The sequence below is a fragment of the Phaseolus vulgaris genome, chromosome 9, assembly GCF_051622355.1.
Source record: "Phaseolus vulgaris cultivar YP4 chromosome 9, ASM5162235v1, whole genome shotgun sequence".
NCBI lineage: Eukaryota > Viridiplantae > Streptophyta > Magnoliopsida > Fabales > Fabaceae > Phaseolus > Phaseolus vulgaris.
The window spans coordinates 38,947,694-38,964,029 of record NC_143506.1 but is presented as its reverse complement, the minus strand read 5'-3'; the positions used below and the strand labels follow the sequence as shown (position 1 = coordinate 38,964,029).

Here is a 16,336-nt window from a genome sequence, read left to right as displayed (position 1 = left end):
AGAATATAAGATTATTTAAATTAAAGAAAAAAAAGTAAAAATTAAGAAAATAAAGACAAAGTAGATGAATAATTTGATCAATGTTATAGAATAATGTTTATATAAATTAGTATGTTTAAAAATTACTAAAGTGTCTTTATATTAAAATTACAATGTGATTAAATGTTAGAAAATATTTAAATACATATCTCCATTCAGATTAGATAATTTGTTTGAATACTTACTTATAAAATAATTATTAATTATCTCCATTTCACCATTATTAGAATAAACTTTTAAATGAATTTTTATTGATGTCATAAACCCTGAGTGAAATTATATATATATATATATATATATATATATATATATATATATATATTAGATAATTAATTAGCCCGTCTTACTCATAGAATCTATTAGATAAAAGTTTTGTAATATTTTATCTAATAATTTTTTTCCATAGATTTTGGTTTTCTAAAATTAGATGGTAACAATTTTGTTTGCAATTCCAAATAAAGGCTAAAACTTGCTCATAATGACAAAAAGGATAAGATGCATTATTTTGCATTTCTTCCCTCTTTTATCTTTGTTTTTTTTTTTATAAATATAATTATATTGTACACATCAACATCATAAACACACCATTCAACAAATCACTTAAGTGTGGGAAACCAAAAACAAAAAATGGCAATCATTCATTAAAGACTAAAGTTCACTACTTTTTTTTTAGAATTTTTTTTTTATCACAATCAACATTAGATAATTATTTTCGATCAATTTCAACCTACATTCGACTTTTAATATAAAATGATAAAAATATTTTCAAATAAAAGTGAAATACATTCTAATGGGAAAAAACGCACGCGGAAGCAATACACATAATCTCACAAATCAACTGCAGAAAATAAAAAACACATGATTTAAGGTGGTTCGATCGCCAATCTGCAACCTACGTCCACGCGTACCTAACTAAGTTTTCATTATGTTTGTTACAATTTTATTACAAACACAAATATATCTTAAATAGAGATTATAGAGAGAACACAATAATTAAGTCCATCACTAAAACATGATGTCTAGTCAGCCTAATCCAATTGTTCATGTCTTCACCCTCAACACGTTCGACTTTTTATATGAAATAATCAAAATATCCTTAAATGAAGAATATAAATTAAAAATACTTTCATAACGTTTATATTTAAACATATTTTTAATAATTTATATTTTTAAAATATTTTTTGAATTTCAGAAATTCTTTCATGAAATACGTTTTTTTTTGGATTTTTTTCCAAAATGTATTTTTTTATTCCAAAATTATTTTTTAGTATGAAATTTTGATTTTCAAATTCTATTTTGAAATATCATTTTCAGAGCACCACAATTTATTCCAAATTTTTGAATTTCATATTTTTATTTCCACAATAAAAAATAAATTTTGAAAAGAGATCATGTAGGAAGAATTTGCCTCAACATTAAAGTGCTCTCTTTTCTCTCTTTTGAAGAAGCCCACTTGATATTGTGTTTATAACAATATCTAATACAATAAAGTTTTCAATAACAACCAAAACCACTTGAAGTGAATTGTTGTGATTGCTAATGAATTACATTTTTAAAAGTAGAATATGATTCTTAACTTCTTCTCCAAAAAAGTTACTTTTGTTAACTTTTTAATGAATGTAGCTTATAATTTGCCTTCATCCTATGAGGAATCACTAGTGAAGATTATCAATGTTATCCAGTAAACACAAAATTTCAACTATTTATGTTACTAAAGTTATTATTTTAAATTTGAAATTATAATTAAAATCAATTTAAGAATTAGATTTTATTTTATAAAATTAAGAACAGTAAATGAATTTAACTGATACTAACATTCTTAATAAAAAAATTAGGTATAAACTAAGAAAGTTATAAATTATTAACTTTTTAAAAAAAATAGTTGTACAAATGATATAATATTTAAAAAAATATATTAATTTATAAAAAAAAAATGCTAAACATATAAATGATTACTCTAATATATCTCTATTATCGTTTTAGTGTGGTCTCTATAATAAACATTTAAAAAGCGAATATCTTATAAACATAATTCCTCTAACACTAATAGAAAAACTAATATTTAAATAAATTTAGACTAAATTTATTTTGTAAAATAAAAAAATTGAAACTTGTTTTCAATTATTCAATTAGTTTTCCTCTCCTTTTCACTCATCAATATAAGCAAAAACAAATTTATATTTATTTTATTCTTTTGTTTATTCAAAAAAATACATGTTTTTACTGTAAATTTACACACAAATTTAAATCTCAACTTCTAAAAATATCATACACCGAATTACATTGTTTCACTTTGAAACAAACCTTGCTATTTCGAAATGTTACCGTTACGCACGCAACACTCCAACGTCTCTTTCCATTTTTAAACCTAAGCACAAAAGCTGCGATTTTTATACAACGAATCAAATTTTCTTGGAACCCATCAAATCTTTCACTCACTCACTCTCAGTTTTCGATCATCTCTTTGCTCTGCACCGCTCACAATGGCTCTCAGACCCATCGGCAACGCTCTCCCAACAACAACCCCAGAGAGACCCAAAAAACAACCCAAGATCGCTGTTGCAACCCAAAAACAACAAGATCTTGATGCTGTTATCAATGACGAAAACCAAGTTCCCTTGCCTTCATCAGGGGATGCCACTGTTGACTATGTCTCTTCTGACAACCTTAAACCCTTGTCGGATCCAGAAGTTAGGATTCAGGTTTGTGTGTGTGTGTTCTTGTTTCTCTCGTTTGCGCGATTAGAGCTTTGAAATTCAGTCTCTTCGGGGCGTTCTATCTGAAAAGGAAAAATGTTTGGAAATGCAGAGTTTGATTGAAGATTTGGATTCGAAAAATTGGATCAAGGTTTGTGAGTCGCTTAACGATGCTAGGCGATTCGCGTTGTTCCATTCATCCCTTCTATTCCCCATCTTGTAAGTGATATTTGATGTTGTTTTTCTTTGTTTAAATTTATATTTTTTTTGTTAAAGTTTTGAGCTTTGGTTGTGGGGGCAATTGGGTTTCGAGGAATTTATGAGATGATGTTGTGGGCAGGGAAAATATTGTGTTGGTGGTGGCGAAGACAATGAGGAACCCTCGTAGTGCCCTTTGCAAAACCGCAATTATGGCTGCTGCTGATATTTTCAACGCCTCTGGTGACAAGTTGCTTGACCCCGAGACCTCTGATGCATTTGATGGCTTGGTACTTGGACTCAGATTTTTCTTATGTGATCTTTTTTCTAGGATAAATTCTTTAGGGTTCATTCGAAATGTATTTTTTTTTTTATCAAAATTGGTGGTTTTAGTTCCTAAATTTGTAAAATGTTGTGGATTTTGTTCTTAAATCTCTCACACAATGACTGAGATAAATTTTGATCAAAACTTGAGGTTGAGGGACCTGAAACATGTTTTAAACTCTCTTAACTAATGGGTTGGAATGTGTTGTTTGGTCCAACAGCTGCTGCAGCTGCTGCTAAAAGCTTCCCAAGATAAAAAGTTTGTGTGTGAAGAGGCTGATAGGGCACTTGGCTCAATGGTGAGTTCCATGACCCCTCTTCCTCTGCTTCAGAAACTAAGGGTATATGTGAGTCACAAAAACCCTAGGATCAGGGCCAAGGCTGCTGTTTCTCTCTCCAACTGTGTCTCAAAGATGGTGAGTGAACACTGCAAACACATGTCTTTCACTATTTCTTTTACATTGTTATGCAGTGTTTTAAGGTAGGATGTGAATTTGAGCAGGTTGTTGAAGAAATGGAGCAGTTTGGGATGGCTGAACTGATTGAAGTGGCAGCTGATTTAGTGAATGATAGACTTCCAGAGGCAAGAGATGCAGCCCGAAGTATTGCAACTGCCGTGTATGAGGCACTGACTAAGGACAAGGAACAGAAGATGGAGTTGTGGCAGAGCTTCTGCCAATCCAAGTTGCAACCAATTCATGCTCTTTCAATTTTGAAAATACTTAAGCCCTGAAAAGGAGTGTTTTTCTGTTATGGTTAAGAAGTTTAGCTGTTTTCAGCTCATGGTTCTTCATGAGTGTCAAATTTTATATTCATTCAGTCATATTGAAATAACATCTCATTCATTCAGTTTGCTCCATCTATAATGCTGTATAATCTCTCTCTCTATATATATAGTGGTTGCCACACTATCAATCGGTTTCCCCTTTCAGAAAGCAAATGCACAGCTTACAAATTAATGTATATATTAACTCTAACTATACTGCTATTCCAGTTAACCAAGGAAAAATATTTTTGCAAGAAGCAAAATCTAAAGAAACTAAAATTGATTTCTTCATAAATACAAGAATTTTTTATAAATGTGACTGCTTTTAGTTTATTAAGAAGTTAATTTCATATTTTTCTCAAATGGAAGTCTTTTTTTTGTTTTGAGAATGTTCAATTCCTGCAAGGCTGGTTTAGGGCTTTTGTTACTTTAATTTCCATGATACATTGTTGAACATTGTTTACTTGTAGCCTCTGGATTAACTAGGCCAAACCTGTGGCTTTTAGTTCTGTTTATATTTATTTCTTTGTTGATTTTGATTCTCGTAAATTTAAACATTTTTTTGTAATGGCTTTTACAAGTAATACGCAATGACAATTTAAAGAATGACATTTTATAACAAACTTTTAAAAATAAAATAAAATTATAACAGCTAAAAATAGTACAAAAATGACAATTAGAATTAAAATTTTATCTATTCAGCATTTTATTATTACTGTATCTTGTAGTTTAGTGATTTGTTTAATCATTTCTCTTTTGGTTTATTGTCCTACTTTACTAATCAGGTTCCTTTATTGATCATTTCGTTTTCTGGTTTTCATGTCTTGCTTAATTTAAATGAGTGCATACGTTGAATGAACCAAATTATTTAAGGATCTACCTGCTTTTATTAATTTGATTTCAAGGATAAAGAAGATGCTAGAAATGCATGAAAATGATGAAATAGGTGTCAATGAGGCTTATCAAAGTGTCGATTTAATCCTCAAATGTAAAGATACATAGATGCTTACAGATACCAAGGAACATTTAATGCTATGTATATGACACGGTTAACATTATGCATGATGAGAAAAAAAAATCAAAATTGACAAATGTTTTGCACTTTCAAGAACCATATGTTGTTGGATCACTCCATACAATATTTTTATGTTTATTGATCTTTATCCATGTAAAATATAAAAATACTTTTTTTATCTTTCTTATATGTCACCCATCTATATAAAATTCAAAGCAATTTTAAAAAATTATATATATTTTAAATTATATAGTCCGAATCAAATTTAAAAAATAACTTATAAATTATATAATCTAAAATATACTTTTAAAAAATAATATTTTAAAAGTTGAATTATATATCCACAAGCTACTCTCAAATTTAGGAAAAAAATTTAAATTATATAATCCAAAAACTCATCCCCCATTATGTAATCTAAAATATATTTTTAAAAAATAATATTTTAAAATTTGAATCACATATATCCACAAACTACTCTCAAATTTAGAAAAAAATTTAAAATTATAAAATCCAAAAACTAAATTTAAATTATATAATCCAAAAACTAATCACCCATAAAAGACTTTCAAATTAATTACATAATCTGGAAGCTAATATCATATTAAAAAAAAGCTTTCAGATGTAATAAAAAAACTAATCAAGCTTTCAGATCATGTAATAAAAAAATTAATCACGAATCACGCATCTAAAAAAAACTTACATATTTCATAATCTAAATTGACTTACATATTTCATAATCTAAAAATTAATTACGATCTTCTGGATTACGTAATCCAAAATATTTCAGGAAGACACTTTTGAAATACAAAAAATTAAGGAGATGAGAGAAGAGCATATGAAAGTGCAGGAAGCAGTCAAAACCATGTCATGCATCCTTATCAGTGAGTTGTCTATTTTAAGGTTGTTCCTACTCTACCTAAGGTATGTTTGATAAACTTCTACGTAGATATTTACAGAGGAAAAAAAGGAATAACATAAAATAAAAAATTTCACTTCCAATTAGCACAATCAAGAGCAACAAGTCTTCAACTTAAATAGTTAGCAAACAATAACGTTTTCCCCCCTTTCTACGTGGGTATGGGCCTGAAACTGTCCTTACAAAGGCAGATGCAATACCTTAAAAATAATTAGGCTCACAATTTTACCAGGCTTCAGAATGCAATGTAGTGCTGGATAAATTAAGATGCAATTGAATACAGGATTTTGCAGAGCATCACTCACAATAGATAGAGAAATACATCGATGAATTTACAAGGAAGGGGCATATCCAAATAAAGACGGACATATTCCCCTAACAAGTTGATTCATGTTAAAAACATAAAGCTCATGTTAGTATTCATCATCAACTTATGCATTCTGCATAAGGGAGTCAATTTGAGCACATGACTTGGGCGAAGGCTGCTGCATCATCTCCACATCATCCAAATCTTGAGATTGGATGTTCATATCCTGGCAAAGAAACCGGCCGTTACAGAAAACACTGGTGCAGTAAACAGGAAGAGATTGCATTGCATTTCTTCCATAGAGTTATACTCACAATAAGCATGCAGAAAGAAATTAAAAAATAGATATTGGATTATAAATTCAGTGCTGTACAAGTGGTTTAGGTTGCTGATCCTGGTTTAATGGATAAGCTTGCGGTTGAGACATTCTATAGTAGGGTTCTTTCAGATCAAGTTTACAGGATGATGTTTGAAGAATTCCTCCTTGTTCAGCACCAGGGCCCCATGTTTTAGCTATATGAAAATTGAAATTTGTTCATCCACAGCATGGTGCAAGATATAATATAGTGATAAATTAGAAAAGAAAAAACACAATTACTAACCTGACAATGTTAAATAGATTGTATAACTCTGAGCAGTGTGGGCAATCAAGTGCATCCTGCCAGTGATTTCTTGCCCTGCCACAACATATATTGGCTGTGAGAGAACACAGCGTAACTGATACCAGTGGGTTGTAGGTGAACCAGGGGCAGTGGTAAGCCACCTTCGAGCAGTACTGCGGATTTTGAGTAATTGAGTGACAAACGACAATGATGAATAGAAAAACAGACAATATTGAACAAGTGGAAGAGCATGATTACCTTCCATTGAACAGTACATCAAACCAACATGCCAACCCATGTAGCCTGGCACCCACAGTGGCTGTGAATTTGAGAGGAATGTCAATTTCATATAGTTCTTCTTCCTACAGAATGAAACATGATTTGAGCACATTCGGAAATTTCATTCTAAACATTAACGATATAACCCCAGAAAGAATACAACAGCGATCCTAACCAGCATTATACCCATTGTAAGAGACAATGCTACAATAACCGCAACAGATACGTTTCAAAGAATTCTTATTTATTCCAAAGGATTAACTGAAGGATACAAACTACCAGATCACAAACTTCTATTAACAGGTTTCAAGTCAGAAATATGCTGGTATAGGATATGTATTATAGCTGGAATACTAAGATGGAAACGATATCAGTTTGTTCCACGAAAAGTGGAATTTATCAGCAAATAGGACCTCGGGAAAGTAACCATCTAACCAAATAAAACTGCGTAGGTGCTCTCACCTTTATTTTGGTAAAGTCTATGACATGGAATATAGGAGCAGCTATTAACAACCTTGGATCAAAAGCATCCACCACAGGCTGCATAGAGCAGAGAAAAAAGTAAAGTGGGAGAATATATGATAAATTTATTCACCACAACATAAATTTTAATGACCATAGCAGTCCAATTTTACTCTTCTGACAAAAGGCAATCATAATGGCACACTCAGTAGAAATCCCTAGAGGCAAAAGGCTAATAATAGGAAATGTCAAGAAACATTTTAATTCTATTCTACCCATTTATGCTTTGTACATGGGATTCTGAAAGAATTCAGAAAACAACACAGATCATAGAAGAAAAGAAAGCTAATAGACTAGTAAAGGTCACGACACATTTTCATTTTACCCATTTTAGTTATGCCCATGGGATTTGAAAAAACCAAACAAATCAGAAAAAAGGCAAATCATGGTGATAAGAAGAAACTAAGCATTTTCCTAACAGATAAGATTAATCCTTCTTAATGGTTTCAACTGTAGTTTTTCTCAGTCTCCCTCTACCTCTGACAATAGGGCTACACTCCATCAAATATTTTCTCCTAAATTGGGCTCCTACCGGTCTTCACCATGGACATCTAAATCACTAAGGCTAGATTCTACCATTTCTCTACAATAGGTAAATCAACTATCATTAATTAATTTGTATTTTCCACAAGCCAATTTTGGATCATCTTTACCGAAACCAACAAAGTACTTATAATAAACAGTGATAGACAAGAACCCCTTATTAGTAAGGTGTATGTTAGAACAAATATGAGAGGAAAAGAGGACTAGACCTGAGATAGTAGAGGCAGAAACGGTAGCAACTAGTGTTATCAATTTGGCATTGACAGAAAATATTGCAAACTCCAAAAATCATTTATGAAAATATATCTATAAGTGATAACTAGTTACTGTTGAAGCATTATGGACAAAAAAAATACAATATATACATGTTGATAATTAAACAATGCAAAAAATATAATTGTAATGCAAAAATAATGAAAGACAACCATATAATTAAATAATGACAATAGTAAGTCTGGAAACTCTAACAATAAAACCAACTTCATCTTCACTCTCACTAACACATTAGCCACATTATCCATAGGATTTACAGAGGTGGCTGTTTTTCGTCTAAATAATTTGCAAAGCTGAAGGAACAGGCAGAGAACAAAGCAAGAGAGTTCTACATCATAACTAGAGGGAACATGGACTTCAAACATTTTATACATGTTCCTAATACATCCTACTCTTATTGGATCAGTTGGAAATCTTCATTTCATTTTTTGAAACCAAGCTGGAGGGATACCTGAGAAAAGTATCCTTGAAAGGCAGTCCCGTGTAAAGGCGTCAAATCAACACCATAATAGTTTTGTTGCTGCCAAAACAATGCCTGAACAGATAAAATAGAACAATATTGATCAATGAATTTAAGAAAAAAGGAATAATATATCTAAAAAATGCTTGATTTCAAACAAAAGTCTGAAATCAAGGATAATGGTAGATAATGGTACAAGTCTGAAACAAAATTTAAAAACCAACAGCTAATAAATTGGATTCTACAGAGCCAAAATAATTGTTCTTTTAGAAAGGAGGGTCTTTCAAGTATTGTAATCCGGTTAGATCAAATAACTGAAAGAAGTGCAAGGTGTAAAAGCTTAATGTGTCTCTATAAAACAAGAAACCATTGCACACCTTATTAGCAATTTCAACAAACAAATATTCATCACTGAAGGGAGCCATGTGAATCCTGCAGCGGTAATAATTCAAGGTTAGGAGCAGTTTTTTTGTGGGGGGATGCAAACATAAAAGCCCAACCATTTAGAACAAAATGTAATACTTTTAACACCAAAAGACACAAAAATACAGCAAATGAAGAAGAATCTGCATCATAAAAAGGAAAACATATTGGGCTAAGAATAACTGTCCTTAATGGAAAAATAATTATCCCAATAACTTGCCTAAATAAAATTATATTGTCACATGCTTAATAGTGTCACACACAAAAGGGGAAAAAGTAGAGAAAGTTTGCTTCATAGTACCTTCCTACACTAGGAAACATTTTCCCATTAGGGGTGAGAAACCTATCTCTTGCAATGACATAAGACTCCAGCATTCTTTCATTGACTAACAAGGTGCCTGCACAACAACAGAGAAACCTCCCTGAGTAATAAATTATGAACAAAATTGTTAAGAAACTGCTAATCGCCATATAACACTTGGCATTTCCAAATTCCTATCTCAACACCACAAGGCAGCAGCAGAAAAATCTATTGACAAAAATATAGCTTATGCATAGACTACATAGTAATCAATTGCGGATGAAAAGAGCGGCCACCTCCAAAATAACTGCAATTGCGTGATGGCTAGATGATGACCACTATTCCGGGTTTTTTTTTCTTTGTATACCTATTTTGAATATTTTGACGTATATGTATATAGATTTTTAAATATATAGTCTATACCATATAACTTGATATGTGTTTTTAATAATATTTTATATTTTTTACTTATTACATATATTACTAACTATTATATCATTTAGAAATTTGGTTATTACTGCTATCACTTAATTTCTATATTATATATTGTTTTATTTAGTCTTCATCACTATTATTAAATTTATTATATCACATATTATACTTTATTTAGTAAATTATATTATGTATTATGCTTTAAATACTTTTTATATTTTATACTACTATTCTATTTTTTATTATTACTACTCTTTAGTTAATTGTATTATATATTACGCTTTAAATATTCCTATACATATTTAACACTATTATATTTATTATTACCAATATTTGGTCAATTATATTATACATGTTATGCTTTACATAAAAAAAGAAAAAGAAAAAAGATGTTTGACACTGACTGAGGCCCCAAAACTCAGAAGAGACAAGATTGAAAAAAAAAAAAACTAAACAATATTGGTTAGAGCTGCCCCTATCTATGAAAGCAGACGAGAGAAAAAAAGATGTTTGACATGGACCATGCGGGTTATAGAGCCTTGTCAACCAAGGGTACAAATGGAGGAGTCTTTGCAAAGCCGGCAAATCAGCCCTTGCTATGTGACAAATGCCTTACGAGCAGCAAGAGGCCACTCTATGCCAGCACCCTCACTATTTGACTACTTCGAATGGATTATCAAGATCATTCTCTAATTGACAAAAGCAAGTAGAACAGAAGCTTACCCATGGGCTCAGAGATCAGAATATCTGCTCTCTCAGGCAGTTCAACATCCTCAACTTTGCCCTTAATAACCTATATTTGAAAATATCACTTGACATAGCCCTAAACGATCAGATAAGTAATGAACAATGACTACAAAAGGAAACCAAGGAAAAATCTTACTGTAATTCGTTGACCAAGTATTGGGTTCCCAGCTATAAGTTTCCGTGCATACTCAGCCATTTCAGATGCTTCCACAGCATAAACATGTTTTGCACCAGCCTAGAAACAAAAGACAGAATGATAATGAAACATACCATTTCATACAAAAGAAAATAAAATAGTTCCATTCTTATCGATATCCACCAACACATTTATAGATAAATTTCTGGGGTTAAGAATGGTTCCCTATGAAGCGAGAGAAATTACCCACTTCTTGAAAAAGTATTATTTGGACCCACGATATTCACCATAACTTAAGAAAATTAGTTATTGACCCGTTTTCACTTTTAGGGAAGGTGTAATTCTTTTTTATCTTTGAGCAGAAATCTAGGGATTTCAATTTTAAAGAAGCTTCTAAAGTCATGGTGAATATCTATTGGCATTCAGATTTGTTAATTACAAACTCATTTCCAATTCCAGAGTACTTCAGGGAGCAATTGATTGATTTTTCATTGCTGCAGGGGGTACTGATGATTAGATTATAATGACATTAAATATTTATGATTACTATTTAATTACTACGTTATAATGTCTAATATTATTTGCTCGAGGAAGCCAGCCTTTGTAATTCATATTACTTACAAACTAAGGTGAAAGCAATTTTTGTCTAAAAATTAAACCTATTAGGATTCAAATGATATATATTATAACTAATTGTTATATTTTATTCCTTTTCTATTTTGATGCAACTTTTTTTATTTCTTTGAGATACCAAATGTTATTTTGTTACTGCTCAAAGAATTTAATTAAAAAACAGAATAATGAAATACAAAATGGTTAATTTTTCTTGTCTTGTCCCACGTCAATATTCTAGAAGTTCATCAGCCTCCCTAGCCCCCAAAAGCAAATAGCAAAATGTTTACTCCACTAAACATAGTACATGCATATTACATATAAGATAGAGTGCCACATGACAAGTATAAAGAATCAAAGCATGAGAATTGCTGCTGTAAATCAGAGTGCCACATCAAAGTGCTAAAGTTACTGTTCCGACACTGAGAGTAAATTTTGAGGATTAATTGAGATGAAATTGAACTTACAGTGTTTATATACCAAAAAAATTAAAGTTCAAATATCAGTAAGGACAAAATTAAAGTTTTGAGAGACTATTTGCAAAAGAGGTAAAGTTTAGGGGAGTTCAAGTGTTTTATTTCCCCTTTGAAGTATAAAATGTTTGAGAAATTTTATTTCGTTTGTAAACGTTTCTTTGTTGGTTCAGCTAGTCACGTCCTGTGATATGTTTAATTTTAGTCCTCTGCTGCACCAGTCCTGGTCAATTTTGAGTAGTGATAAAGACTTCATATACTAAGTGTTGGAAGAAAGCATAGGCAGGAAGTCACAGAATTTTCAAGCAATCACGTTTGGCATATAGACTTAGCAGATTAGAGTGTTAAACTACCTGGGCAGCAAATAATGACAAAATTCCACTACCAGCACCAACATCAACTACTACACGGCCTGTGAAATCTGAGCGATTCTCAATAACCGCAGCATAATAGGTTCCTAAAGAAAAACAAGAACAATACAGTAAATAAATAGGTAAAAGTCAAAAAATAAAATAACTAAATAAAAAACCACTACAATATAATTAGGTGTAACCTGTCCTCACATAGTCCTGCAACATATTTTGTTGATGCAGAAGTTGTCCATAATAATGAAAATACATTTTTGCAGAAGATGACTCTATCTTCTCATCAAACTTGCTTTTAGAAGTTATTAGATTAGTTCCATTTGGTAAATTTCCTCCTGCATTAAAAAAATCAAATATATAATTAACCAATATAGTCATGAATGCAGTGAAAAGAATAATGAACCGTGTTGAAAATGAAAAATGTTTTAACCTACAGAAATTAATTAATACTACAAAAAACAAAGAAGATGCTAACTGTAAAGAAAAAACATAAAGGTTATAGAAAGAAAAAAAAAAAATCCTTCCCAGTTATAGTGAAATCCAATTCAAACATCAGAAGTATTACAATAAGAAACTATCTCTTTCATTAGTTATCCAACATCCAAAGTTTCCCTTCTACACATTAACTGTCAAGTAACATTTCAACACTGCAAACTACTATTACAAGTTCTTTAAACATCCATTTAACCATCTAACCATTCAGAAAATCTAAAATACATTGAATGACGAAATTCTTTTATCTAAATTAATACAATTGTCAACAGCAGAAACAATGCAGTTGTTTATGAATGTTATTTTGCTAACCAGAGATGACCAGAGGTAATCAAAATCAACAACAGAGTTTGTCAAATGGCATTCTACACAAGGTTTACTCAAATTTCCAAAACAGCACCTTGAACATTGAATTCCTTCTTCCATTGTTGGAATACACAATGGAAGGCCTCACTCTCTTCCTCATTTCTAAACTGTATAGCGACTCCACTGGAATACGATGTCTGATTCAAAAATAGCACAGTTAAAAGGCAAACATAACTATATGGCAGTACATCAACGAATTAAGCAATCGTGCCAACCTCAGCCAACACAAGCATAAGCATCACTATTCAAGGCAAATTAACAAAAAAGACAGAAAACAACACAGAATACAGCAGTACCATAATAACAACGCAAATCTTCTAAACACCAAAAAAAATTAACAAAACTCATAATGTGCGAGCCAAGTAAAAAACAACACCGGCTGAGATAGCAACAGGTCATTCCACATGTGTACCTGATTGTCAGCATCAGACCCTTCCACTATGCAAACCGATTCAATAGGACCGCACCTGAATAGCTGTAAACCACAAAAACGCAAAATGACATTTCAATATACGGCAACCAAAACAGAGGCATCACTAAGTGAACACACGAAAAAAACAAAGAATCTAGCGAGATTCCAAAAAAAAACAGAAACAAACCTGGATTTCTGTAAGATGAGCACCGAGAACAATACGGTTAGATTCGTTCCGAATTTGAAGACGGTCACCAGCGAACACAGCAACTCCCGGCAAAGCAGATGATGAAGAAGAAGAAGAAACCTCAGACACGGACGCTAACGCAAACTCCCGCTGCTTCGTCTTCTGCGGCACCAAAACCTCCATTTTCGTTTCTTCCTCCATCCTCAACCTCAACCTATCTCTATGATTTTATATATATGATGATACAATTATCGTACATATAGAATTAAATAAACAGGGTGTAGAAATATGAAATGAAACTACGTATACGTGATTTTGATTTGAGAAATGGAAGTGAACTAGGGTTTGGGGTTCGGAGAATTGAGAGCCGCCACACGCAGAGAGAGAAGGTGGTTGAAGAAACAAAGAGTTTCCACTTTGGGGTTTGGGGTTTTATAGTGTGTGAGTGTGAGTGTCAGTGTGTAGTGGCGTTATTGCGTTGTGTTGGAGAGGGTGAGTGCCTACTCTTCTGTCATAATCTACTTTACTTCAATGGGATCTATGTATGTATGTATGTATCATCTTATGTATGTATGCATTTGTCCAACACAAAACAATTTCGAAAACTACGGTTCACACTCACTTTATTTCTCTTACAGGTACCACATGACACGGTTACAATAAAAAAATATGTATTCTTATATTATAAATTAAAATATATAATTTATAGAATAAATTTCTCAATTTTTTAATTAGGCATTTTTACTAATATATATTTTTTCTCGTAATATGATGTATCTCATTATATTAAATAGTCTCTCATAGCTTTTATGATTAAAGTAAATTTATATACATATTTTTTTAAAAAATTTATTGAAGCGTTATGGAAGAATAAAATCGTGACAGAATCTTAACTTATATAGTCATTGATTATACTATATCAATAAATTTGAGATCGAAACATTAACGTCAACTAAGAGAATTTTGTTATTCTCAAACTTTAAAAAAAAAAATTCAAAGTCCAATAGTTCTACATTGTCCAGGATACAATATCAATAACATTTTATACACATTTTTCTTTTAACTTACCAAATTACCTTTTAAAAATAAAACAACCACAAAATCTAAATTCAACAATACCTCGTTAACAATATTATCTAATCTTGTTAACAATATTATCTAATCTTATTAACAATATTATTTAACCAATTTAAGCCTTAAACCATAACTCCAAAACCCTAAAATTAAGTGGAAACCTATTATAATTATAAGATGAAATCTACTAATATTTCCAAACGAGTATCAAATAATTTGGTTAAACTTATTTTTAACCAAATAAGCAAGTGTCATCGTTGAATTTAAAAATAGACCTTTTACGTGAGATAAGTATTTTTTACATCATCCGTATTTACTTTGATTTTTAAAATAACGTAATTTATTCCAAATATAAAAAAAAAAACTTTTTCTATATCCTCATATGTCAATTCCGTAATTTAAATTAATCCCTATAGTTAACTTTGATTCTAAAAGGAGAGTTTGTTCTACTGTAATTACTCAGACAAAGCTAAGGTTGAATTATAATAAATTGTCATACTTGTCAGCAAGTTATTTAAACAATTACTCTAAACTTTTATAATTGAAGAAGAAAAGTTATCACGATAAAACAATTTCTTACAGGCTATAACAATTTATTTATTTTTAAATTATGGGTAGAAGTTAATTATTTACTATCCATCTGACTCACGTAACTATTTCAGGTTATCATATCTAATTACTGGAAATTTCACAATAAAATATGAAATATGTTACTAAAATTGAGTTTGGGAGTCTAATTTAACGAGATGATGACAAATAATAATTCAACTAGAAAAATAAGTGGTGAATAATAATGTCTGAGAAGCAATTATATTATAAATAATGACAATAAAAATAAAATACTAAGGAAAACACAATTTTTAACATGAATTTTTTTTTCAATATGAGAAGTAAAAACCAAAGGCAAAAACCAGACAATCAAATTTCACTATGATTAAGGTTACAAGAGAGTCTTAAATAACAACACAATTATGCTTCAAATAGCAAAACAACATGAAATAGAGAACAAAAAATCAGATATTCACAAAAACCACAACTATTATACGTGGCCTACAAGTCACTCTTCTAGTGACTTTTGTTAAATTTAAACACCACGAGTTATGAACCTGATGACAAAATCTCAGCCCGATCCAACGGTGGACGAAGCAGAAACAATATTTGAAAAATTATCCATCCTCAAAAAATGTTGCTGCAGTGTGAGACAAAATTCTCACTTATTAATGATCCGAACGATTAGATTGAAGTATGACAAACTGTGGACGAAGTGTCGGTGGCGGTCGGAAGTTGCTGAACAAGACTTCCTTTCTTCACTCTTTTCTCATTTTCTTTTTCTCTTTTTACTGACTACTCTATGGGTTCAAGAATAAAAAATGTCT

General features: G+C 31.0%; 2 protein-coding genes across 3 annotated transcripts; one reads left to right on the top strand and one right to left on the bottom strand.

Moving 5' to 3' along the window:
* Positions 1–2,421: 2,421 nt before the first annotated feature.
* LOC137822613 (ARM repeat superfamily protein) lies at positions 2,422–4,106 on the top strand. The gene is made up of 5 exons (XM_068627523.2): positions 2,422–2,741; positions 2,848–2,954; positions 3,076–3,223; positions 3,479–3,673; positions 3,760–4,106. Exons 1-5 carry the CDS (start codon positions 2,523–2,525, stop codon positions 3,988–3,990), a joined length of 900 nt encoding a protein of 299 aa, XP_068483624.2. The 5' UTR covers positions 2,422–2,522; the 3' UTR covers positions 3,991–4,106.
* A 1,902-nt stretch (positions 4,107–6,008) lies between these two features.
* LOC137820804 (putative histone-arginine methyltransferase 1.3) lies at positions 6,009–14,436 on the bottom strand. Of its 2 annotated transcripts, XM_068625060.2 has the most exons (15): positions 13,887–14,436; positions 13,700–13,762; positions 13,322–13,424; positions 12,618–12,764; positions 12,418–12,521; positions 10,980–11,078; positions 10,820–10,889; positions 9,665–9,761; positions 9,318–9,372; positions 8,932–9,015; positions 7,605–7,682; positions 7,122–7,225; positions 6,864–7,036; positions 6,635–6,774; positions 6,009–6,487 (listed from the first exon to the last, which is right to left on the bottom strand). In XM_068625060.2, exons 1-15 carry the CDS (start codon positions 14,085–14,087, stop codon positions 6,386–6,388), a joined length of 1,620 nt encoding a protein of 539 aa, XP_068481161.2. In that variant the 5' UTR covers positions 14,088–14,436; the 3' UTR covers positions 6,009–6,385. The 2 variants fall into 2 exon arrangements, with proteins under 2 accessions (XP_068481161.2, XP_090152031.1); XM_090295905.1 differs by lacking the exon at positions 13,322–13,424 and having other exon boundaries at positions 13,887–14,384.
* Between the last annotated feature and the right edge of the window lie 1,900 nt (positions 14,437–16,336).